Raw genomic sequence first — 25,934 nt, 5'->3', positions numbered from 1 at the left:
AGGCCCAATGGCTCGCCAGCGAATTTTTATCAGTTCACTGGGGGCCGCCTGCCGGGACGCCTAAGCCCCAACAGCTGCATAAACTGGCTGTGCCCCAGCCTGACCTATTTCAGAGACAGGTCAGACCAGTGCATGCGAGGATAAGAAAACAACCTTCCTTTTCTGCAGTGGCTGCACCAGCAAGGCGCTCCAGCAGGGGAAACGCGGGCCAGGAGCTCTCCAGCCCCCTCCCCCCAAGCCTCACAAGCCAGGCTACTTTGTTTTCAACTCTCCAAACGGCACCCCGGAAAACACAACACACAAGTTCCCGAGCTCGGGGAACTGGATGGAGGGAAATCGAATAGAAAGGTCACCGAAATGTATCCTCCAACTTCACGAATGCTATTTTGGAAAGTTTCTTTAATATTTCTGAACTCGAATTTGATAGGAGAGGGGTTAAGAAGAATCATGCACAAAGAAAGAAGAATGCACAAAATCTCACGTGCGGAGCTAAGGAGATATTTAAGAACACGGAGGGGGCTGAAGAGGGGACAGACAGAATGAGAGATGATGCCAGACCAATTCCGGAAAATGCAGCATTGCAACAGAATTTCACAAGTAAGAATGCATGTATGAGACCGATTTTCAAACAACAACTTGTTTGTCAATCTCTGGAGAGAAAAGAACTTGTGCAAAAAAAAAAAAATCGAAGAAAAGTTTGATATGGAGGGCTCTTAAAGAGCCAAGTGAATCTAAGAGAGAAAAGTAATCTTTGTAGAACCAGGAGAAAAACATAATTTAGAAATATCTTTTGACATCTCAGTGAATGGCTTTAGAATTTTGTTATTTTTCTTATCTATTAAGACAATAAAATCTGTTACATTAAATAGTTGCTTACAAACTCAATCTTTTTGACTCAGTGAAAGTGGACTCTGTGTGTGTGTGTGTGTGTGTGTGTGTGTGTGTGTGTGTGTGTGTGTGTTTCTTCATTGTTGCTCCTAAGCCCTGAATTAAGCTTTTATCTGCCTTTGGGCAGAGCCCATCTGCCAGCAGGCTGGTCATTTTCTGCACGTTCAGAAGGTTTTCTCCCCCAAGATTTTGAGTGTTCCTATCATACGTGTAATTTGCACATAACTTGCATTTTCTCATTTTCTTCTCATATCACCCTGGGAAAGTAGTATGATGTGCCCCATCTTATAGACTTCAAAGCCGAAGTTCAAGGGGATCACACCTGAAGTGTGGTTGGTCTCAATTTTAGAGTAAAATAAGGGAGGCAAGGCCCCTTTTACCTTGGGTACTGGGCTCTTACAATGCAAGCAAAGGCAGGAAAGAGGACTTTGGGTGTGATTAAGTCAGAACATACAAGAAACACTCAATCAGGAAACTGGCCAAGTAGGAATTCAAAAAGAAGAAACCTGTTGCTTTTCTTATAACAAAATGAATTGGACCAATTAATTTTCTTTAGTTCAGGTTAAGCTCAACCATGGTAACTGAGACACACACACACACACACACACACACACACACACACACGCCAAGATTTTCTTAATCATGGTAATATATTTGAAAACTGGCCAAACTTTAATATGTTTGAAGACAGACTCCATAAGTCTACAGTTATTTAAAAATAAAATGCTTTTGGGGGTGCCTGGGTGACTCAGTTGGTTAAGCATCTGACTTTGGCTCAGGTCATGATCTCACAGTTTGTGGGTTTGAGCCTTGCCTCAGGCTCTGCGGTAACAGCTCAGAGCCTGGAGCCTGCTTCAGATTCTGTGTCTCCCTCTCTCTCTCTCTCTTCCCCTCCCTTGCCTGTGCTCGCTCTCTCTCTCTCTCTCTCTCTCTCTCAAAAATAAACATTTAAAAAATGTTTTTTAAAAAAGATAAGCCCTATAAAGAAAATAAGGAAGATATTAATATCCCCATACAATGCCCAAGTGCCTGTCGACTGGATAAGTCATGTCTATATTAGGGTTTGCCAAAAAACAGAGATAAGAAGGGTATATATTGACTGTACTATTAGCATTGCGGTGTACGTATAAAATCACTAGCCTACGAATGCAAGCTTTCTATTAAAAATGCAAATTTGTGGGGCGCCTGGGTGGCTCAGTCGGTTAAGCGTCCGACTTCGGCTCAGGTCACGATCTCGCGGTCCGTGAGTTCGAGCCCCGTGTCAGGCTCTGGGCAGATAGCTCAGAGCCTGGAGCCTGTTTCCAATTCTGTGTCTCCCTCTCTTCTGCCCCTCCCCCGTTCATGCTCTGTCTCTCTCTGTCTCAAAAATAAATAAACGTTAAAAAAAAATTTAAAAAAAAATGCAAATTTGTGCGTGACCATGTAAATATTTACTATAAAAGTACATTAAAAACCAAACCAATCCCACTGGTTTAATTGCACAGCAATTAACTTTCTTTTCTTAACTATTCTACCCTAACTTACTTATTATTTCCATCTAACGACATAAAGGCAAGGACATTTAATTCTGCGGCAGTTTCCAGAAATATGCCTACCAGCCGATTATAAAAATTCTGAAAATTTACATTTAAGCCTCCGTAAAACTATACTATTTGAATTCCCAATATGACCCTGGACATTTGTTAATGCTGAAAATCAGTGGTATTTCCTCTCCCTCAGCCAAGAAGAGTCTCTCCTATCCTCATCACAAAGCGTTTTGAACAGCTATTTTTAAATGGAATCCATTGATTACCCCCCTAGAACTGAGATTTTATGTTAATATACTGTTGTAGATGCATTGAATCTGGCCAAAGAAAAGTGCATATAGTCACAAAATCCCAAAATATAGGTGAAGGAGACAAATATACAGCTAGCTTCTCGTTGCCTGTCATGTCTTCTAATTTGTTTTACTGAGGGAGATTGATTCCTCAATCACTGCAGTAAGGAGGACATAAAAACTCAGACTACTTTGATCAAGTTGCTTCACCCCAACGAGAAGAGTTTCTTTGTTGTTGTTTACTTAAAATCCTGCAACAAAAATCAAAATGCTACAAACTTTGCTACATGCAATGTGCAGGATAAAACTCTTTCTCAAGATTGCCCTTCTTAGGAGAAATGTGCATTGAATCAAATTCTAAATTTCGCATCACCCTTTATTATGAGGCACTTTCTTCTACCTTAAAGAGAAGTGGTCACTTCCATCGCAGAAGTCTGTTAGTCTTAGTTTTTATCAGGAAGGAAGGAAAACCAACATTGAAGGTACGAATTCATAAAACCTTCCCTCAAGTGTCCTCAGCAACTGCTTTGCATGGTTTTCATATCTGCTTCTGACAATGATGACGTTTCTAACTCCTCTCCCCTGAACATATGTTTTCTAATGTTAATGGGCATTTTGATAACTGTGCGTGTTCCAGTAACAAACTGGAAATTGTATGTTTGGGGAGCATAATCCTAATACAGATAATTTGAGAGAAAGATTTCTTAGAAGACAGAGGTCTTGATTCCAGCAAAAGTTCCATGCTTTTGAGGCTCAGTGTTTGGCCCGACACCACAAGGCAGAGCTGAAAGGTGCACTGTGACCCTCTCCACCAGAGACTGGCAGGTACAGGGCAAGAAAATCTTTCCCAATAGAGCAGAAGATGGTCCTCTGTTCCTGATTTGCTGTGCATCTTCCAAGAGAAAGACAACTTCTGAAATTCCCTTCCACTTTCTCTGATCATAGTTCCTCGGTGAAAGGCAACCCATCCTTTTTTTTTTTTTTTTTACAATAATATCAAATCGTATTTCCCCCCCCCCCACCTTGATTGAGATATTATTGACATAAGCCAATTCTCATATCAGGAATTCTGCCTTGGTACTGAGATCAGACCCAGTTTGGAGCTCGATTCTGCTGCCCCCCGCCTTCACAGTATAGGAATACATAGCCTGATACCCAAGGGGGAACAGTCACTTAAGCTCCATATGTATATTTCATATACATGTACATATGACGTATGCAACAAAGAACGCCCTAATGCTGCATCTGGACCCAGGACAGGGTAACCATAACAGATCTGAGCTGACTCACACTTCCAGCTTAATCTTTTTCAGACAGTTGCTCTACACTGAATGATTGGGACTATATCAAAGAACATTTGAGCACAGGTAGGTTATTAATTAATTGGGAGATGATAATGGAATAGAAAATATCCACTAGTAATTCTGTACGTCAAACTCATCTTGTTCAAGAGTGAATAAGAAAGAATAAAAACAAAATAAAATAAAATAAAGCCCTATGCACAATTATTTAGGACTTCAATGAACACAATCAGAGAAGAAGATTCAGAAAGACAGATCCACGATGCATATTTGAATAGCCGAAGCCTGAATCTGGCATAAATTTCACAATCTCAGAGTGATTTGTTGGAATTTGCAAATTAAGCACAGAGATGGTATTTCTAAAAAAGGTCTTGCAGGAATTTTAACTCTCATAATAAAAGAAAAATTTATCTAGATATATTGAATTCTTAAACTTAAAAAAAAAAAGTCTAATAGTTCATCTAAACATCAACAGCTAAAAAGTCATAAAATCATTCAGGGAAATTTTTTTCCTAGCATTAAACAGAAGGGCTGAATAAGAATTGGGAGGTTGTGCTATTATCTCAAATTCTGATGACTCTAGAAAGTGTAATCCATTGGACAAATAAGTCTTTGTACAACTGGATATAGTTTACTGCCAGCATAATTCATAGTGAGCAACTTATAAACTCTAACGATGCACAAACTATACACAAATACATATCGACTCCTACATTATAGAGGGTTAAAAATATGCATGAGACTCATGTAAACAAAAAATATAGAAGCACATGTAGAGAAACATACTTAGTGTAACTCCCAGTTTCCTGTGTATTTAACTAGTCCCCACCTAGTTTTACATAAAAATCTGACATCTTTCCTTTCCATCCTTCCAGCTTTGAGGGCAACTTCAGCGAAAGCAAGTTCCACGTTTAGAAATTTAGGGATGAGAGAATGATAGATGCCATGCCTCCGGCCACCCTCCAAAAATGAGAATCTACTTGATGATAAATTCACCATCTTAGCCTAAGCTCTAAACAAGAAATCACCATAGGATAATTAAAAACACCCCATGCGTCTCTTCTCTACAAACCTACGACGTGTAACTGGTTTGGGTTCCTATTTCTTAAAGAGAATTTGGCCAATCCTCCTTAGAGATTTCAGAGGAAAAGGAGGATTTTCCAAGACAGATAAGTTGAAATGATCCCGCTTTGATCTCTGTGGTTAAGAATCCCTCACAATAGAAGATGGCCACTGAGGGGCCGCGATCCCGGCCTTTTAATGCGTAACAATGCTATCAACAAACAGCTACTTAATCAATATTTGGCCAGAGGTGCTGAAAACTTCCTTTTCAGATTTTAATTCCTAGTTGTAAAACAACCCCAGAGCAGCCAGTGAGATAAGGCATTAAACTGACTGCTTAATTGCCTGTTAGTGTCTTGTTAGTTATATATGTACATTCTTAATGGTTCTTTAATCTTTATTTACCCACATAAATAAGTTACCTGTCTAGAACCCCACCGAACTGAACCTTCTCTGTCCTCAGTCCTGAACAAACTTTGTCTCACTCTTTGTTTAGGGCTGATGTTGCGACTTTTAACTTTCATTGGCTATTTACTTATGTGCAGCTTAAATATTTAACCTTATGGTTAGGAGGGATTTTTTTTTTTTTGTCTTGAAAACATATTTATTCATGGAAATTGAGTTCAGTGGCAACACTCCTATTCACCTGATTGATTTCCACATATCCCACTCTCCTGAACCGCGGGGCACTTGCTGGTTCCGCCTCACCGCCCCGGTGGGTTTTATTGCGAAGCCCTGGGGACTCTTAAATGACCCTTCAGTAATTATTACGCACTTGAAGCCCCTAGTCCCCGTTCCGGTGCTATCAACAATCAAATCAAGCCCCAAAATAAACATACGATTTCAAGCATTAATTAGAAAATCTGCATGTTTTCAATAAGGCCAGAAAGTAAGCATACAGCAGCCAAACAAACAAACAAGCAAAAAAGAAAAACCTGCAAGATCTGAACTCTGGTGGTTTTCTTTTTTCTTTCCTCTTTTGTTTTCTTTCTTTCTTTCTCTCCCCCTCCCTCTCCCTCCCTCTCTCTCTTTCTCTCTCTCTCTCTCTCTCTCTCATCATTCCAACAGGAAAATCGCTACCATTACGTCCCTGAAAAGGACCCAGCCTGGTGTTTTAATTTAATTCAAGTGCTGATATTTCCAATACACTTTTACATGGGTGCTATTTCCTTGTTGCGTATTTTAAGGACTTCAGAAAACATAAACTTCACTCAAAAGACTAGAAGGCGACATTGGGGTCAAATTTAGGATTCTGACAAACGGACTTGGAGAGTGGCCTGTCCACTTTAATAAAGGTTCCGATGCCACAAACCTAAGATCTTATACCCCGGGATTTCAGTCTGTGGGAAAGTTCCTCCCCCCCCTCCCCCGCTTTGCCTCGCGCCAAAACGTCCTTCCCTTGCTAAGTCGGGGGGAAGAAATGGCCTTCGTTCCTCTCGACTTCAGTAGCGCCCCCGTCAATGATAAAGTGTTCTTTTCATGATTCCATTGGAAACGAAATATTTCAAGGGCCTTTACAACTTCTGTGCGTTTTTACTTGCTTTATCTTCTGCCCCGCGGAAAAACTGACAGCGTCCTAGTTATTTCAGAAAAGCTCGCAAGGTTTCAAACAAAACACGAGCAAAACTTTGGTCACTTTTACTTTCTCAAACAAACAAACAAAAAACAAAAAAAAAAAAAACACACAGACCTGCTTTTCATAAATGTCAAATAGGAAGGGAGAGATATGAATGGAGTATAAGTCCCAACCGACCTATGCTTGCGGTCTCTGAGCTCAATCTTTGAAACTGTTGCAAACCTCCCACGCTCACTAGTGATTTTTAAAGCGGGAAAGGAAAGTCCTAGGAAAGTGTATCTCCAGCCTCAATCAAAACATCAATTGGGCAATCTGGCCTCTCTCCCCCCCGCACTCCCGAACTGCCACATCAAAGCCTCTGCAACAAGTCGGTAATTGTAATGTTGCATCTAAATATTTAAGCGAGAGTCTTGCCGTCGCGTGTCCATTTACAGTCCTCATCTGTCCTCTAATTCCATTACGGCACAAAGCAAAAATGTTTCCCAAAACTCACAAACAGGAAAAGCGTCACCCTGCTGGAGGAGGAGGAGGGGGGAGGGAGGGAGGGAGGGGGGAGGAGAAGGAGGAGGAGGAGGAGGAGGAGGAGGAGGAGGAGGAGGAGGAGATGATGAAGGAGCACTTTCTATTGATTAGTCACTGCTTTTGTGTTAAGGGCTTTCTTTAAAATAAGAAAAAAATGGGGGGAGGCTGCAGAAATTTCACTAATGTGAGCCTCAGGCAAGAGAGGGGGGAAAAAAAGGAGAAGAAGGGGGGGAGGCGGGCTGTGTCTAGATGAAAGTGAGAAGGACATAAAGGAGGCAATTGAGTCGGCTGCAGCCCGGCGAGCTAAGCTTCGAGCCGGCCGGAGCGCAAGGGAGGGGGCGGCGCGGCGCGGCGCTTTGGCGCAGGGCGCAGGAGTGGGGGCCGACCCATTGTGACGGCGCCCGCGGGCCCGCTCCGCCGCGCTGGGGGAGGAACAGAGGCGCCCATTGAGTGGCCGCGGCGGAGGCTGTGCCCACAGCCCCCGATGCTGCGACCGGGGCTTGGCTCCTGCGACTGCGCCTGTTCGGATCACGGTGCTGGCCGGAGGGCCGGGACCAAGCGGGGTGGGGGTGGGGATGGGGGGCGGTTTGCTGTCCCCCGGCCTCCCAGCTTTCTCCTTTCACCCGGGCAAAGGAGCTGGAAGGACGGACGGAGGAGGGCTGCACAGCGTCTAGTGCGCTCCAGGGCGCAAGGGCCTGAGCGCGCCGAGTCAGCACGCCGCGCTGCCCTTGGATTGGGCAAGGGACGAGGGAAAGTTGAGAAGGTAAAGGGGGTCACCTAGAAGAAAGGCCAAACGCTGGAGAAAAGCGAAGGCAGTTCTGACCTCTTTCGGGGTGCCTGTCTTCCTGTGCCCTCGAGTCTGACAAGCGGAAAGACGTCTCCTGGCAAGCCAGTCTCAGCTTCCGTCGCCCCCCTTCCCGACCCCGCAAGGAAGCTGGAACCTCCAGAGAGAGCGCGTCCCCTGCTCAGAGCACCCAGAGGTCCTTTCTAGGCCAGCCTCCTCCCCCTCCCCCAGAGAACTCAGACCCCTTTATCAACATTCATCCCGTTTTACAAGCGGGGGCAGTCGATAACTTTTGGTGCCCAAAGAACAGAGGTAATTTTTTTAGGTTCCTAGATTTCCCTTTAAACTATACTTCACTCCTACACTTGTCCTTTCTCTGGGCCCCATATGCCCTCCAGGGCTTATCTGGAAAGGGAGCTAGAGCCGCTAAAGAAACGGTCGCTGTATCCTCTCTGACAACCCCAAATTAAATTAGGCTTCAGCCTCCGCGGAGTGTGTGTGTTTTCAACGGCACAGCCCCCGCTGGGGAGAATACTCTGATTTTAAAAATGGTAGCAATTGCCCTTGAATGGCAGCCGGCCCAGCTAGACGGCCCAAAAGACTAGAAACATTTTGTAGGTGAAATAGCCACTTTTTCCACGCTGGAGAGTCCATAAAACTTCCTGGCGCAGCAGCTATTGGAGCTCATTGAATAATTCATCCCTCATTGCAAGCCCATAATGTCTATTCTCAGCCCTTTGTGGGGCTGTTTTCTCTTCTTTTCTCCTTGAATTATAAAAAGGTTGCCTTCCTTTGTTCACATCAAGCTGCTGCGAGCTGGAGCTTTGTCTGGGCCGAGCTAAAGTGTGAGTTTCAATGGACTCTCCAGGCTTTGTCTCCCAAGTTCATCTCCAAGTGTAGATTGTGTAGAGAAGGCCTTCTTTGTAAAAGCTGGAAAAGTTGTACAAATGTTTGACCAGCTCATTTGGGGCGTTTTGTCTCCTGGGCCTCGGTTGCCTGTGCTGTGAGGGAGCAGCCGCTCGGCCGCCGGTGCCTCCAGCAACAAGTAGCAAAGCCGTGCCCCCCACCCCCCCTTCCTGAGCCTCTCTGATAGCTCTGGGCTTCTTGCCCCTGTGCCCGCAGGGGCCCGTTGGGTTTGGGATTAGCTGGTTCCTCTCCTTCCTCCCTCACCAGTACCTCTCTGCTCCATCTAGGTCTGGAATAAAAGCTGGGGTGTCTCCTCAGAGACTACAGCAGCAAATCGCCCCTCCCAGAGGAGAGGCTTAGACTAAGACCTTGTGAGTCCCCTGCTTTAAAGGGAGGGAAACAACAGCATGTGTATCTCCCTGCCGTGGTTGGGGGTGTCTTTTCTTGGTTGTCCGTGTGTACCGGAGCATCTAGGCTTCTGTGTATCCCTGAAATCTGCTGTTTGGGTTTGTAACATCTAAATCTGAGTGTCCCTTCAAGGTTGTGTACAGAGCTGGCATCGGTTCGCAAAGCTGCTGCCATCCGCCAGGTTGGGCAATGAAGGCAAAAGCAGTAACCAGCTTTCTACCCGCAGTCCTGACTCTGGAAGCCACAGTCCTGACTCTGGAAGTCACAGTGGGTGTTCAAGCCCATCTGGAGAGCCGCCTGCCCTTCTAAGGCAAGTCAAAACTCATCTCTACCCACCAAAGTCCAGGCCCAGAAGCAGGAACTCTAGGCATGGCTGGGACTCCAGGTGCCTCCCCACCGTCCATGCCTTTGAAGAGGTGCAACCATCCCCAAGGCCAAAACTGCTCACGGGAAAACTGCTGCAGGGACCCCTTTCTGGTTCAACTTCCACCTCCCCTGGGGGGCTGCCTTTCCTTGGGCGGGGGCTGGACACCTTTAGACTCTCCAGACCAAGTGCTGCAGGTAGACGAGAAGGAAGCCGCACTTATGGCTCCAAAGGAGAGACTTTCTCTTGATGATGCCAGGTCACAGCCAACAGGGAGCAGGTGGCCTGTGCCTCCCCGTGGAGACAGGGTGCCAAAACGGCGGGCCCAAGAGCCCACATCTTAGGCTGGTTTTACTTCCTAGACACACACAGAAATCCAACCCTATCGCATTTGAAAAACAATTTAAAGCACAAAACAGCCAACTTACATGTATGTATGTATAAGGCGCGGAATTTGGGGGCCCCCCGCTGCGCCAAAGAGTTTTGAATCCTTCTCTCCCCGCCCTTCCTCTGATAATGGGAAACTCTGGAAATCTGGGCCTTTCCTGAGGGCGCAAAAGTTCCTTCAGCTTCCGGGGACTCACAGACTGTCCCCAGCCCCTCAACCCCCCACGCCTGGTCCTGTATACCTGAGGGCAAGTGGGAAGCCCTTCACCAAACCGCAGCTCGCGGTTCCAGACTCCAAGGGGCTGAGACTGGTACAGAAGAAAGGCTTACAAAGTAGAAAAAAAAAAAAAAAAAAAAAAAAAAAAGACCAGAGATTTTTGTTTTAATTTCAAGTGCGTCTCTGGTCTTTCATGTGAATGCTCCGTACGCGGGTGCAGTGGGTACCAAGGGAGAGACCTTGACACCAGCGGGAGCTGGCCGGCGCTCTGGGCGCCGACGTCAGAGCGCGGACGTGGCCGAGGCGCGGGCCTCCGTGCGCCGCCCGAGCGCGCCGCCGCTTACCTCGCTCGCTCAGGATGCCGTCGATGCTGTGTTTCGCCTTCTTCTCGCTCTCCTCTGCCTCCTTCCTCTCCAGGTCAGCCTCCTCCTCTTCGCCTTTCCCGAATTTGCTCCTCAGGATGCGGCTGATGGAACTCACTGGAGGCGCGGGGGGGAGGGAGGGAGCGCGGACGACTGAGCCGTGCCAGGCCGGGCCGTAGGAGCCCCGAACCCCCGACCCGAGCCGTAGAGAGGCTGCCTTGCACAACTCGCCTGTGTCCTCGCCTGTGTCTCCGTCGTTCTACCACCCCATTCACCCGCCCACTCCAATCCCCCCACCACACAGTCTGCACCTATCTACGCGGAGCTACTGGGAGCCCGAAGCCTGGGAAGCCCTCACCTCCCAAGTTAGGGCCGGGAGCCGCCGTCTGTGTCCCTCTAGGCAGAAAGCATTCCCCTTTTTGACCCTATAGACGGGGCTCTGGATCTCCAATCCAAGAGAACTCTCCGGCCAGCCCACCACCCCTACCACCACCTGGGTATTGGACCCCCTCGGTTCGCGTTAAGGGAGGAAGAACCACAGCGGACCCGTCCCCTGCAATTCAACGTTTTTTTGAGGCTATAAAGGGTTTAAATTTCAACTGCAGAATCGTTTCCTATTGTAAAAAATCAAAAGAAAATGCACTCTCCCCCATTTATTTTTTCCAGATTCCAGTCTGGTAAACAAATCCATACTCTGAAATATCTCGTTCTCGCAGGGGTGGTGGTGGGGGGGAGGGAGTTTCCTTTTAATTAAAAACAAACTCTCCCGCGCGCCCGCGCGCTCGCCCTGCGTTCGCCCCTCTCTCCGCCTTCCCCCCCGGCTGCCGGGGGCGCCGGATGGTCCCTGGGACTCTCGGGAAAAAGCCGGGCCGTTGCCGAAGCCTCCCCTCCTTTGCGCACTAGGCAGAGCCTGGGCTGGCGCGGCCCCATCTCCCTTCGGTTGGGGTTACCAAAACATTTGTTTCTCTTTAAAAGGGAACATCAATATTAATAAACAGTTGGCCTCTGCCTCGCGTTTCCTGCTTTCGTCCTCGACAGAAATCCTCTTTGGGGAGCCGTTGGCGGTCTCTCAACCCCAGGACCAGCAGCTCAGCCCTCCCTGGGTAAAACACCCAGAGCGCGTCTGGCTCGTGAATATTTCAGGGCCCTGGGAGGGGCTGCCTCCCGATCGCCCGGATCGATCTCAGGGGTGATTGTGGCTTGGATGACCCGCCCGGGGAATAGCGACTGACGGCCGCGCCTGGGGAAGATGTTAATGGGCCTCGTACCTGAAGGCACAGTGTTTCGATCACAGACAGCGTCCTTGAGTAATTTGTCTCGAATTTCCCAGCTGAACATGCCCGGGTTCTCTCTTTTGTATTCCTCAATTTTCTTCTCCACGTCAGGCGTTGTCACCTGCTTTAAGAGAACAGGCAGGCAGGCGTTGGTACCCAGGACTCTGGGCCAAATGTGGTGGCCCCATCGCCTCCAGGCCCGGTGGGATGCTCCTTCCTGAATCCCCTGGGAAGGTCCCCCTTGTTAGCAAAAGGACCCCGTTCTCTGGAGCAATTTACTTTTAGGAAGGGGTAGAAATGAGATCACCTCACCCCTGTCGACCCTGTTCCTCCCTAGGTAAGCTTGGGCACTTAGGATAAATTAAGAAGACTTATAACATCTTGGGGGAGAGGGGTTTACTTTCTGATCCCTGAAAATAAAGTCAACTCCTTACACAGAAACATGAAAACGAAACTAAAAAGGGGAATGTCTAAAGGAGAAGCAGAAAAATCAAGTTACAGCTACAACTCGCACCTCTCCAAAAATAAGCACAAGATTTTAGCTACCCTCAAGAGCAGAATGCAATGTAAAAGGTGATTATATGGGTTTTAAAAAATCAGAGTGGATAAACAAATACGGATAATTTGAAACACTGGGTCTTTTTTTTCTCTCTCTCTCTCAATAAAAGTTGTTTCTAGAGATTCTCGGAGAGGTTGGAAAGGGAGCTAGGAGTGGGAGGAAGGAGGGTGTTTGGAAGTCTTCGGTTTGCCAGAATCCTCCTTTCGATTTTGCCCCGTGGCAACTAGAAAATTATATTGGATTTTCCCCACATCCAGAAGAAAAGGCAGACCCACTGCAATCCCCTCCCACTGAGTCTTAGCCAGTGTGACTCCTTCATTTTTTAAAAGGAACCAAAATAATTTGAGGATAGTACCAAACTGCTTTTTAAATGCCAAGTAATCTGCCCATTACAAAGGAAACAAATCACCCTAGCTTTTGACTCCCTGAAGACAATTTGGACTGGAGGAGATTGGGGACAGAAGGTGGGAGAGAAACCATTTAGAAAACCAAAAGTGGCTCTTTAGATCTGGCAAAAGTGGTGCGGTGGGTCGGAGCTGGGAAGATTCTTGGGAAACCAGCAACAGGTGGGCACGCACAGTTGCATGCTTTATGTGTTTGCCTATTAAAATAATTTGATGAGTATTCTAGGGTTCCGGGACATTCTTAAAAATGCTGTATCTCCTTTGCAAAAAGGCTGGAGTTTTCCCTTAGCTTTTATCAAGGAGCAGCGCCCAGGCAGCAACCTTGTTCTCCTCCCCCCCCCCCCCCACACCTCTTTCTAGTCTTGAAAAATAACTCCTTGGAAAGCCCCAGATGAGCGTCCTTGCCCCCTGCCCCGATCCTCCCTAACCGGGGAGACCACAGGCCTGGAGGCCTCCGGGGCCAGGCCCCAGCACTCACCTTGGGTTTGCTGCCACCAATGGCACCGGGACGGATGGAGCCGGTCTCCTGGTACCTGCACAGGATCTTAGAGACGCAGCCGTGGGACACGCGCAACTGGCGGGAGATGACGCAGGGCCGGATTCCGTGGTGGGCCATCTCCACGATCTTGTGGCGGATGTGGTTGGGTAGCGGCCTGCCGTTGATAAATACACCACCGAGCTGGTTGACGCGGCCCTGGCCGAGGGGAGTGGACACTGGGAGCGGAAGGCAAAAAGAGAGGCAAAGGAAAAGTCACTTCTGGAGAACAGAGAGCAGCCGGGAAGATGAGCCCACCTAATTCCTGACGCTTGGGGACAATCCGCGTGTTACAGCCACAGCTGAAAATGCAAGACAGCCGGCTCCCAGCCCCAGCCCCTCTTCCAATCACATCTGTTGAAAGTATTAAGCAATTCGGGAGCACATAATCTTGTGTGAAGGGGCAGCAACGACAGCAAACTAACTTGCCCCAGAGAAACTGTCTTCCTTTTGGGCCCGGAGAAAGTGGCATCTTTGGCAGGGGGTGGGGGTTGGAAGGGAAGACCCTTGGGCCAGTATCTTGAAGCTTGCTCGAGAAACAGCCTCCAGGCAGAGAGAAGGTTACCCAGACGCTGGCCTCCTGAACTCCACTCCCCCCAAACCCCGTTCAATTGGAACCACTCCTTTTCTAAGGGACTCAGAGGAGCTGACAGCCCTTGGGGTTTCTGGCTGAGAGTGCAGCAGCCAAAGGTCAAAGAGGGTCCCCAAAGGAGGCCTCAGGTGGTAGCGAGTCACCTGTTACACCTGGGGACCCAGAGGACAGCAGGGTCTGCAGGCAGCCCCCTTCACCTCCATCCATGCTCTAGGTATGACATTATACTCCAGACCCAGCCTGAAGGGGGGACGCCTCTGGATCAGCTTCCCCCCGCTCTTGCTGCCCCAACCTCTTCAACTATCCAAAGTCTTCCTGCCTTGGGATTCCCTTCTGGATGACTGCAAGGCAGTTCCCCCAAAAGGGTTTATGGAAACTTCGAGATGCCACTTGAGATGAATGGAACTCTAATTAATTAATCGGTTAATACTAAAAATTCCAAGCACGAAGCCACCGGGCTCCTGCCACTGCACTTTGCGGCCGGCGAGAAAATTCTTTCGGAACTAACAAGAGCTTAGCAAATGTCCGCGCAGCCGCGACAATTTTGAAAGGCCCTGGGGTGGGCAAAATGCGGAGATGGTGCTTTCTGGCGCTCAGAAGCCGGTCCATCCCTTCCCCGCCGCCGCCGCACTTGCAAAACAGCAGAGGAAAGTGGACCGGCCCGGAGCAGGCCTGGCCGCCGAGCTTCGCGAGGGTTTGCAGAAAGAGCTGCGCTCTGTTTGCAGGGAGAAAATCGAGCGGAGATCTCTCCCCGACTGTTAGCTCGGGGGGGGGGGGGGGGGGTCGGGGCACCCAGGGAATGGGGCTCCCAGGGCACGCCGAGGAAGCCTGTGGAGACGCTGGAGCAGCCCGGCTCGGGCCCCGGGCTCCGCGCGGCGCTCAGGCGCCCCCCCACCCTTACCTTCCAGAGGGAAGCCGCTGCGCGGGTAGTTCTGCCCCGGGCCCGGCCGCATCATCCTGGGCACGGCTCCGGCCAGCGTGGTCATCCTGGGGGCAGCTTCGCTGGGAAATTATATCCAGGTGAAGGCGAAAGAGAAAGGCGAGCGCGGTGCTGGCGGCTCTCGGGAACTGCCCCCGAGCGTGGGGAGCCCCTCCCCAAAAAGGCTGGAAAGAGAGGGAGGGACGTGGGCAGGAGGGTTGCCCGCTCCTCGTCCAGAGAGCGGCTCGGGAAGGAACCGGGGAAAGGGGCGGGCAGGGAGGCCCCAGAGTCCGGGATCGCGAGCCCAGGGCGGAGAAGTTTGGTTTGAGTCTGAGCGAGTGGCCCTGCGGCGGGGGGCGCTGGGGAGGGGGCTGCGAGCGCCGCGACGAGCCAGGGAGGGGGGGGTGGGGGTGGGAGCGCGGCCGGCCTGAATCTCCTCCCGTCGTGACACCGAGTGCGGGGATCCGGGCTCGGGAGCATTTATTAGTTCTTTCACCCAAAGCTTGGTCAGGAGCCCTGAGCTGCGATTGGCCGACGGGGAGACCGTCCCGGGTGGCGGAGACACGCGCTGATTGGGCGACAGCGGCCACTTTCTCTTCCCATCCCCGGCGGTGCCAAGGCCTTGGCCGGCCCGGAGAGGGACCCACGCTGCTCCCCTTCCCCGGAAGAGAAGGGCAGAGCCGTGGAACCTGGAAGAGACAGCCCGAGGGAGGTGGCAGCTGCGCAGAGGAGAGGAGTCCCTGTTTCTTTTTTTCACTTCACGTGTGTCCCTCTCTCCTTGACTTTCTATTGCTCTCTTTGTCTCTGTCTCCCTCTGTGTATCTCTGTGTGGCTTTCTCCGTCTCTGACTCTATTCTTCCCGTTCCGTCTCCTTGTCTCTCTATGTCTCTATTTTTCTGTGACTCTTTTTTCTAGTTTTTTTTTTTTTGTTTGTTTGTTTGTTTTACAACCACTGGAGGGGCGCAATTCCAATAAGAAGGCATTGGGACCCTCTGCCCGCCCCCCCTCCCTTGTTTAGCTTTCTCTCTTCTGGTCAATGCCCCTTTGGCCTAGGTTTGTTATAGGGGTCCTCCCGGTGGGGTTCCTCCCAGGAGGAGTCCAGAGTGTGCTGATAAAGTTCTTTTGTCTTCTCGGTCTGGGAGCAGGAGTGGTGAGGAGCTTCGGCAGCCATTGGGGAGGCCCTAGGACTCGCTAGTTGAAGTCTGGGGTGGGGAGGGAGAAGAAAACTGCCTCTTGATTGAAAAACCCACTCTGGGAAGCCCCAGCTCTAAATCTCGAGGTATAGATCCCCAATGCGGCAGCAGAGATGTGTCTGTATGTTAAAGTTTTGCCCGGCTGCTGCGTTTGTTCTCAGGAATTTATTATGGTATTCAGACTAAACTGCTGGAAAAATAAAAGGAGCGAAGTCTTGGCTAGGAGCTGAAGTGTCCCCAGCAGGATATGACGCCAGGAGTGTTGTAAAGACTGTCTGTCCTTAGAGAAGGTACCATTGTGCATAGCCCTTTATTTATAACTTGGTAAGTGCCAGCGAACTCGCCTCCTTTACACCCCGAGTGCCAGCCCCGCGCTCTGCCTGCGCTTTATTCGCTGAAGTCTATTCAAGGACTGTCACTCTGGGGCTGCGAGGTATTCAGGGCCTTAATCAATCAAAAGGATGAGAATCGGGCAGGTTTTTCCCTTTGAAATAAAGGAAACAATGACTTCTGGGCTTCATGTTCCCGCTTTTCCTTTTACGATTTTTGAATTTTTCCTGCGCCGGAGTTCTCCACCCCTCTCTCTAGGTCCCCCATCCCCCAACTCCTTTGACAGTTTTTACGTGAAGGCGGCCCCCAACCCCACTTCCCCACCCCCTAATTAAGGCAAACTCAAAAGGGAAGATGGGGTGGGGGGGTGGGTAGCTTATAACTGCTCAACCTTCTGGGAGTTGGTTCCTTAAAAATCCACTCGCAAGTGGGAAAAGCAGGCAGCTTTCGGCCGGCTGGGCTTCAACATTAAAAGGCTTGACTGACCTTCCGAGCTGCGGAGACAGGCCTCTGGAAACACGGAAAAAAGTCTGGACATCTCCTCACTCACCAAAGGTGGGGGGGGGGCTGACGTGCATTCATAGTACAAAGGAGAGTCACCGCTTAAAATGAAGCCCTATTTAACCTGATATTACATAAAACGATTCAATTTGTCAAGGGGAAAACGTTCTCATTTCCTTTTTGGGGATCACCAAAATCCGTGTCCTTGTTTCTTCCTAAGCCACTTCTCAGGGATTGCAACCCCTGAGCTAGAAATTCTTTTTTTTTTTTTTTTTTTTAGTTTTCCATCTTTAAAAAGTTGAGTGGAGCCGATAGGGCACTTTCTAGGGTCAGCGGTAGTTGGAAGAGGGAGGTACCCAAGGTGTATTTTAAGAGGGCAAATGCGGACTCAACTCGCCACTGAAAGGAACCCAGGAACATCCGGGACTGAGTCTCATTTGTATCTGAGCCGAGGGCTGTGTCTCCAAACCCTCGCGGCGCTGACCCGGCGCGCTCCGGCTGGATGTTCTCCTTCCCCAAAGCTTGCAGATCAGGGAAGGTGCGCGGGCTGCAGACTCGTTCTCCCGGGTTGCGCGTCCAGCAACCGTGAGCGGCAGGGCCAGGGGCATCCTGGAACGAAGGTACTGCGGGTTGAACTGGATCTGGAAGTACCCATGGAAGCCAGTCCAGTATGCGCATCCATAAACCGACCACCACTTGCTATAAAAACGTACAAATGGAGGCCACGAGGGTGTGTGTGGGCGGGGGGGGGGGGGGGGGGGGTTGGGGGCCTCAAGCTCCAGGATCTCTACTCCCCGGCCTTCCCCTGCGGGAGAGCTCTTCTTCTGTAGCCAGATTAACTCATACCCTCTCCAGCGGGTGGCGGTCAGAGGACCCGGGAGACTCAGAGGTGGGTGAGAGGGCACCCTCAGTCTCCCAGCAGCTGGGTCATTAGGGCTGCGGGGCCACTTTGGATCCAAAGACCTCGGGAGTCCAAGTTCCTTGAACTTGGTATCCCTGATTTCCGACCAGGGAAGGCCGGGACAGCGACATTGGCTGAGGCTCTGGGGCCCATGGCGCCCACTCGCAGCCAAACCAGACCAGGCCCGGAGCCGGAGCCTGGACATAGACGAGCGCAACAGGTCGCGGAAGGGTGGGGTGGTTCCTGGCTTTCCAGATTGGTTTCGAGAACGAACCCCGGTTCTACACTTCAGCCACTCCTTCCCCATCTCCGAAGCTTGTGCCTCCCTTCTTTCAGAAGTCTCTCCGGAAGCAGAAGTTACCCCCGCCCCCCCCCCCATTCCCCGGAGCAGGAAGGGAGTGTCCACCCAGGCCCTGTCCCCGTTCCCAAGCCTCTGAGCCAGAGTCTCCGCGCTGCCTCTGGACGCGATACAGTCGCCAATTGACAAAGGAGTGGCCCCCAAGTGGGTCTTGGAAGGCAAGCGCCCTCGCCCCTGCGGCACTGAACGCAGGTTTGGAAGGCAGCATCATTTCCCCAGGCTGACAAATTACCCAGAAAGCAGGCAGGAAAGTCTCTAGGACAGTTTCCAGAACGAACGTGGTGTCCACACGCGCTATCCGTGCACGTGCAAAATGCCACTGAAGCCTTGAGGGCAATAGGAAGATAATGGTGGGAGGCGGGGGAGAAGGATAACTCGCCGATGCCTCCTCTGCCCCGAGTTTCAGAGGAACGTCAGGTGAAATAGACAGCTGGCTGCCTGTCCAAGCCTGGGGTGAGCGTGCCGCATTCACTTGAACAAGCTTCTCCCGCTCCCGGGTTTGGATGTGTGGATCAACAGTCCAGTCGCGGTCCGGTGCCATCTACTTTGGGCCGCAGGACGCCCTTCAGCGCGCAGCTCTTGCATTTGTGGACCCAGCCTTTCATGAGCCCCGGACTTCTCTTGGCCTCTAAGAGGCGACCTCATTTCTAGCCAGACAAAGGCCTTAAGAAAATTATGATCTATGTAAAACACTGTTCTTGAGTGGCCCGGGCGGGGACGTCTGCCACGCAGCCACCCAGGCCTTTTTTGCCCCAACGGGAGGGCGCGGGATCTGGCAGCCTGGCGTGGTAGCCCCGCGGGGCCGCGCCCGTCCGCTCGCCGAGTCCCAGGCATCACCCGGGGTTGCAGTCTGTGGTTTGAGCAAACACCACGAAGCCCTCAATTTCGCAGAAAGGCTGCCCCGCGTTCACGCGAGGGAAATGCAAAGCACTGAGTCCTTGACCACGCGCGTCTTGGCCGGATGCGAGGATCCGGGGTTGGTGAATGCTTGGGTTAAACCCGCCGTCCCGCGCAGCGCCAGGCGAGGCGACCATCATTGGGCCCCCCGCAGTTGTTTGTCAAAAACTTTGGCGCCGCTCTTCTCCCCCACTGGAAAATCAGTCGGGATGAGGTCGGATTTAGGGACTGGATGGGGATCTGGGCGCCGCACTGAAATGTGATGTGCGCCAACCACAGTGATTTTGCCCCTGCGGTGCCGCTGCGGCTGGGGGAGCGGCAGGGAACGTGTGAGCGGATTCTCAATAGAGAACATATGGTTTGTGGGAAGACAAGAAGGAGAACGAAGAAAGGAAAAGGAAAGGAGGGGAAGAAGAGAGATGTAAAAGGAAAAAAAAAAATTTAACGGCAGCGAGGGAGGGAGAGAATGAATCTCTCTGCAAATTGTCTCCTGCAGACGTTTGTTTGGCTCTACAAAAATTATTTTTATGCAAATAAGGAAGACAAGATGCCAGAGCCCAATTTCTGGGTGGGGGAGGGGGAAGCGTCTTGTAAAAAAATTAGAATATGTCCTCTCTAATCTTCAAAAATGCTCTGCCCAACTCGGTGAGAATCCACGGCACAGGGAGGGGGGTTGATTAATTCGACAATTGCTCAGCTTGTGAGCAAGCAGAGTGTTTGCGTGGGGGTAAGGACTGAGGGGTCTTGGCAGGGCATCTTCGGATGGGCCCAGGGAAAGAGGCAGATGATCTGACGGGGGGGGGGGGGGGGGGGGGGGGGGGGGGGGGGGGCGCGGGAGTAGAGCTGGAGAACTTGATAGGAGGGCTGCGGGAGGCGGAAGGGTCTGTAGGGTTTCTTTGAGCCTGAGGCCAAAACAAAAACAAAACAAAACAAAAAAACCCAGCAAGGCAAATGACCATTCCAGGAACTCCTGGAGTGGGGGGGGGATGGGATGTGGGAAACGAAGGTGGGAGGAGGGAGGGGAGTGGAGGAGGTGGGGGAAAGCTAACAGGCCTTTCACTTGGATCAGGCCAGGTCTGACTCCATACGGCCCCACTGCCTGAGCCAAAACTCAGATCTGCCACAGCTCCTCAGCCTGCGTATCTTTAGCCCCCGCGGGAAATTTCTCTCCCACGAGGATTTCAGGGGGTGGGGACGGAGCGGATGCAAGGAGCAAGAAAAGAGAGATCTTCGAGAAGAATGTTCAGACCTGGGAGTCTAGCTGAACCAGGATGCGCTGGATAGTGAGGGCACGGGAGCCTAAGGCAGCAGAGCTGTGAGTAAACCCAGGACCCGAAGTCCGCAGGGATTAAAATCTCGCCTGGAGCGAGAAAGACTCTGCAGCCAACTCCCAGCAGTGAGCGCAACAGGTGGGGGGAGGTGGAAGAGGCCGAGGCTCCCAGAGCCACGCCGGCTGGGGCCAGGGACTGGAGGAAAATAATAGGAAGCATGCAGCATGCACCCTGCCTCCTTGTGGCCCGTGGGAGCTCACCGTGCACAGAGGAGGGGACCCCCGCCCCGGGATGCATCCGTTCCTGACTCCACCAGCCTTTCGTAGGGAGGAGGAGAAAAAGAACGAAAAAGAAAAGAAGAGAGAAATGAAAAGGAAAAAAGAAAAGGAAGGGGAAAAAAGAAAGGAGAAGAGAAGAGAAGAGAAGAGAAGAGAAGAGAAGAGAAGAGAAGAGAAGAGAAGAGAAGAGAAGAGAAATCACCACAAGCTAAACAGGTTGCCTCAACCCTTCCAATTTCTTAAACATCAAGAATCCCGTTACGTTCCTTCGTAGACCATAAGGTTTCTCTCCATCTCCCTTCCCCCAGGAAAACACGGATTTCGTGTTTTAAATTAGGTTTCTCTTTCTGGAGATGGACCTTTAAACTAGCCTTGGGTTTGGGGGGTGAGGAGTAGAAGAATAATTTTGATTTTAGAAGCCTGGAGATGGGAGAACCCTGGAGGGGAAACTGAGAAGATGGAAACTGACCATCCAGAACGCCACAAGCGATCGAAAGGGGCCTGCCAGACAGGGTGGTTTAGCTGGAAGGAGCCCCCACCAGAAGTGTAGACCTGACGCTAACCGGCTGCCCAGAGTCCTGTCACAGAAAGCTGTCCCGCGTCCCCGCGGTGGCCCTGCGCGCTGGTCGCCGTCGCGGTCTTGCTTCTTTGCCCCGGGAAACTCCAAAAAGTATCCTGGCCCCCAGACCCCCAGGGCCCAGTGGGGGCCAAGAGTTAAGACAAGTAGCCCCAAGAGAAATGCCCTTCAGAGAGCCTTTTTTCTTCTTCCCATTTCTAAACGAAATCTAATACTATCTGGCTGCAAAAATATATATCACCGGCCCAGAGACTGAAAGATTAACATTTGGATATGTAGGAAATGTAATCTGCATGGCTAATTGATTCCTAGCGTATCAGTTTAAAGGATAAAGATCGATATCTCCATGATGGATATTGTATTAATAGGGGCATAAATAAAGGCCGAAGAGTCGTTACCGAAACCTTTGAAGCCTCTTCCTGACTCCTGCGCCCTCCACGCGGCCACGCAGCTCCCCCCAACTCTCGCCCCCCCCCCCCCGCCCCCGCCCCTGCTGGGTGGGAAGCGCTTGCTCCCCCCACCCAGGGGCACAAAGTCTCCGGCTAAAGCCAGAGTGTTTTCACGCGGCTACGCTTCGGGGAAAGTTTGCACTTCCCCTCCCCCGCCCGGGCTGTAGCAGGTGGACAGCAAGGCGGGAGAGAGAGTGGTATTTTAGCAACAACGCACCACTCAGATACTTAGAAACACAGACATAACAGGCACGTACGTTCACCCACACACATTGAGACACACGATCACACATTCATACGTAGCGGGTAGGTTCCCAGAGCCCCTTTGGCCTGGGGGACTCCTAGCGCTCCTTTCCAAGACTCAACCCCTCCCTGACGGCACCGTCGGAAGCTGGGGCGGCGGGGATTGGTGATCAGGCCTCCCGGAGATCCCCTCCAGCGCGTTGAGGGGGGCGGTAATGAGGCGCAACGGGGAGTGTGCGGGGCAGGGAGTGCCCGCCAGGGCCGGGCTAGTGCTCTCAAGGGAGGGAAGCCCACCTGCATCTGGGGTGGTTTCAGACGGAGTTAGGGGGATGGAGGTGTAAGGCCCGGGGAGTAGGTCCCGTAGGCGGCGACATGAGGGGAACAGGATGGGGGACACTTCGGTCCGGAACAAGTCGGCCTCAACCGGGTGGTAGCCAATTAGTCCTGGGCCCCAGCGGCCGCCCTCGCCGCAAATCCCGTGAGGCCGAAAGCGTGTTGCAAATGCAAATAAATCACCCTTCGCGCCCTTCTCTCCATTAATTAAGAGGGACGTTTCGACTAAACGAGCGTAATCTTTATTAATTGCGCGGCCCTCGGAGAGCCGTTCGCATCAATCACGCCCAAAGCGAAAGTACAGGGGGCGCCTAATCCCTTCCCAGAGCTTTTGGGGAAGGAGCCAGAAGCTGGCGTTTCCTCCCTTCCGTCCACCTTCCGTGGGGCGGTCGCGTCCCACGGATCCCCGAGAGGAGGTCTTTTCGCACCCCAGAGCCCTCTGCGCGCGAGGCCGGACCTGCCCGACCGTCCCCCCACTCCTGTCCCGCCCCCATCCGGGCACGCACTGGTGCACACTCACAGAAACCGACACACAGTGGCGTCAACACACTCACGGCCCGTTTTCTCCTCCCTCACCCTCCGTTCCCTAGCCCGGTGCACACCGTTCCCTACCCTCCGGCCTCCGACGCTCGTTGGAGGAGCCGGAGAAAACTCGATTCTGCGGACCCCAAATCCGCGCTCAGCAACAATCCTGGGGGCGCTCAGTTTATCCCCGGGTGGAGGAGACAGGCCTGGGGGACAGAAAACCCAGTCCAGAGGCCCCAAGGATGCCCGGAAAGCTGCCCGGAGGATGGAATTGGAAGATCTTAGAAGCCGCCCAGGTGGCCCACTACTGGGCACGGAGGGGTTCAGAAGACGCCTGCTTTGGTTAGGTGGGATGAGGGTGGGGTATCGAGGCTCCACTTCTCGGCAGAGAAATCCGGAAAGGTCGAAGCCTCCAGGTCGCGCGTGGGAAAGCTGGCTGGAGATGGAGGTCGACAAATTCAGGTTCCCCGCAGCCCTGCTGAACTCTGAGGGCAAGGACCCAATGCTCACCCTGGAGAGTGCCCTGGGAAGGGGTGTCTTGTGCAACCACCTCTCTCTACCTGGCCCGGAGTTGGTTTGAGCCAGAGCCCCTGTCACCCCCATCCTTCCACCTCCATCTTGCTGGTCCTGTCCTCTCTGTACCTTGAGCCTGGACATTGGGGCTGAGATTCTTCCCCTTAAAGAGATTCTGCTGGATTAAAAAAGGATTTGGGGACACAAATCTAACAGGACAGTGACTTCTGAAGAGGCCTTAACAGATGAGGTAGAAACTGCGCAAGCTCTCTTCTTGGGCTCTCTGCGTTCTGATGGCGAGGATCCGACCCCGAGGGACACTGGGTCCATTCCTAGTTCCCTTTCTTGGTTTTGCCGCCCAGTGAATGCTGTGTCAAGCCTGGCATCAGAGGTTGGGTCCTCAGTCGATTCCGCCCTCCAAAGGACGGGCCTGCTCGCCCTTGCGTCTTTGGGCGATCTTGGCCCAAGGAAGGGTCCCCCGGAAGTGGAAAGTCGCACCTCACAGTCATCTGAGCAGGGTCCCTGGAACCGCAGAGCCCTGGCTCACAGCCCTGGGACCCACTGGCCTGAAGAGAAGCCCGCACTGGGGGAGCCAATAGGTATGAGAGCCAGTGGCCTGCTAACAACACCCTCCCCTGGCAGACTCTGGTGTCTGACATTCTCCCATTCAATAGTTCACGAACCCCTCAGAAAGTTCTCATTAAATGCTCAGGCTCCTTTGTTCCCTGGTCATCTCCAGGGCCCGAGACACGTGCCAAAGCTGGCCCTTGAAGCCTTTCCCTGATGTGGTTTTGATTATTTTATTCTACCCCTTATCTCCCACTGAATGGTCAGCTGGGCTCTCAGAGCAGATCACAGGGCGCACGCAAGAACTTTCATTCATTCCACACATACCTATTCAGCTTCTACTGCGTGCTGTTCCAAGAGCTGGGGCTACACTCCTCCTGGAAACAGACCAAAGTCATCCTTCTCCCGGCAGAGCTGACCGTCCAGAAAATAACTAAAAAGAATAAAGGGGCGCCTGGGTGGCTCAGTCGGTTGAGCGTCCGACTTCGGCTCAGGTCATGATCTCACGGTCCGTGAGTTCGAGCCCCGCGTCGGGCTCTGTGCTGACAGCTCAGAGCCTGGAGCCTGTTTCAGATTCTGTGTCTCCCTCTCTCTCTGACCCTCCCCCGTTCATGCTCTGTCTCTCTCTGTCTCAAAAATAAATAAACGTTAAAAAAAATTTTAAAAAAAGAATAAAAATGCCACAGGTCAGGAGATTGGTTGCAAGAATGTGGCTCAGTCTGGAGGTGCTGAAGGACTTGAGGGAGGAGGGGTGGGCATAAACCGCTGAAGTAGGGTGGGGGGCCTTGTTATTTCAGCCACAGAAGCCTGAGCAGGTCCTCTGAGGTAGCTTTCTGAAGAGAAGGGAGGGCAGGAAGGAGCATCTGGGGAAGGATAAGGCCAAAGGGATGGAGTGAAGGAACCATATACACTGACTACAGTAGTGAGTGACTGGGCATTCTGAAGCCGTGGAAAACTCGGGCAGGCTCTGGCCAGCCAAACCTGCAGATGTCCTCTTTCTGAGAAGACACTTCCTTCAGGCTACCAAAGTAGTGACAGGGAGGATTGAATCTTCTCACAAACAGGTGGAGGCTTCCTAGGACCAACCCTCTCTCTGCCTCCGGGAGGAAGGCAGATGTCACCTTTGGAGGTCCCGGAGACTGGGACTTCCTGGTCTCCTCCCTTCCCACAGCTTGAGCCCATAGTTGTGGCTCAAAAATCCACGCTGGGTTTGGGGGCCCTCAGCTTGGCCCCCATTGTCTGCAAATTGTATTTTTATTTGAAAGAAAACGAAAGCCCAGCTTCTTCCTGTCTAGGCCCCCCCGGCTGACTCCCTGTCACAGGACCTGTCACTCCCATCCCCAAACAGGAGGAAATTCCTTCCAGGCAGGGGAAATGTTGGAAGAGGTAGAAGTGCCCTGTTTCACACTGTAGGGGCAGACATGTATGTGTCTCCTGGGTGATTTGGGCAGCTGCCCCCACCTCTTGGGGAAGTGGAGAGGGAAATCTCCAGAGAAAGTCAATATCCTAGAGAACCAGTTATCATTCTCCAGCTGGTGGTCTTCTGAGATACATGGAAAACAGGAACATTCAGGAGAGAGTGTCTTCACAAGGCTCCACAAATTACTGATATAAAGGCTTTGAAAACATTTTTCCCTGCGGAGATTTGGGACCGAGGGACCCAACAGATAAAGTGGAGGCAACAGACTGGAGCCCTGAAGCAGGGGCCGGAAAAGAGGCCACAGCTCTCTCAGAAGTGTGCAGATATACCGCCCAGCTAGAGGGAGCAGTTCTTATCACAAAAACTACTAATGAAACAAAACTTTGGAGCTACCTAGCAGAGGAGAAAAAAAGAAACTGTGTAACTATGAGAGAGCTGAGCAGGCTTAGTGGAAAGGGAATCCCTATGGCATCTCCAGACCTAAGTTATCAATCTCCAAAGCTGTTTGAAGAGGGTCTCACAAAGCCCAGGCTGCCCTGTCACAATGGGGTCGTAAGAGTCACCCCTGGAATAGAAATGATACTTTCAGGTCCCTCAGAACAAGGTCACATTTCCCTGGGGCGGGGGCAGGGGCTGCACTCTACTCATCTGATTGGTGAGGAAGCCCCAGTTTTAAAAGAGCCAACAGTGTGGTTTCATGGG

The 25,934-nt window shown here is 51.5% G+C and overlaps 1 protein-coding gene and 1 long non-coding RNA gene across 3 annotated transcripts in view; one reads left to right on the top strand and one right to left on the bottom strand.

Annotated features, from left to right (window-relative positions):
• PAX3 (paired box 3) overlaps nt 1-15,233 on the bottom strand; it is a 97,188-nt gene extending 81,955 nt beyond the window's left edge. Inside the window, exons 1-4 of one of the 2 annotated variants that reach the window (XM_078450846.1) lie at nt 14,859-15,233; nt 13,309-13,544; nt 11,862-11,991; nt 10,576-10,710 (exon numbers count right to left, since the gene is read on the bottom strand). In XM_078450846.1, coding sequence (XP_078306972.1) covers nt 10,576-10,710; nt 11,862-11,991; nt 13,309-13,544; nt 14,859-14,943 — 586 coding nt within the window. In that variant the 5' untranslated portion in view covers nt 14,944-15,233. The remainder of the gene's footprint in view (nt 1-10,575; nt 10,711-11,861; nt 11,992-13,308; nt 13,545-14,858) is intronic. The other variant, XM_078450847.1, reaches the window with a different exon arrangement.
• On the top strand, nt 7,751-10,255 carry LOC132672120 (uncharacterized). Its single transcript, XR_009607372.3, has 3 exons — nt 7,751-8,261; nt 9,143-9,226; nt 9,396-10,255. It is a non-coding gene; the product is annotated as an uncharacterized LOC132672120 (long non-coding RNA).
• Nucleotides 15,234-25,934: the final 10,701 nt, after the last annotated feature.

The sequence above is a fragment of the Panthera onca genome, chromosome C1, assembly GCF_046562875.1.
Source record: "Panthera onca isolate mPanOnc1 chromosome C1, mPanOnc1 haplotype 2, whole genome shotgun sequence".
In the NCBI taxonomy this organism is placed as follows: domain Eukaryota; kingdom Metazoa; phylum Chordata; class Mammalia; order Carnivora; family Felidae; genus Panthera; species Panthera onca.
Note: the sequence above shows the minus strand (reverse complement) of the source record. Positions and strands in the feature narration are given on the sequence as shown.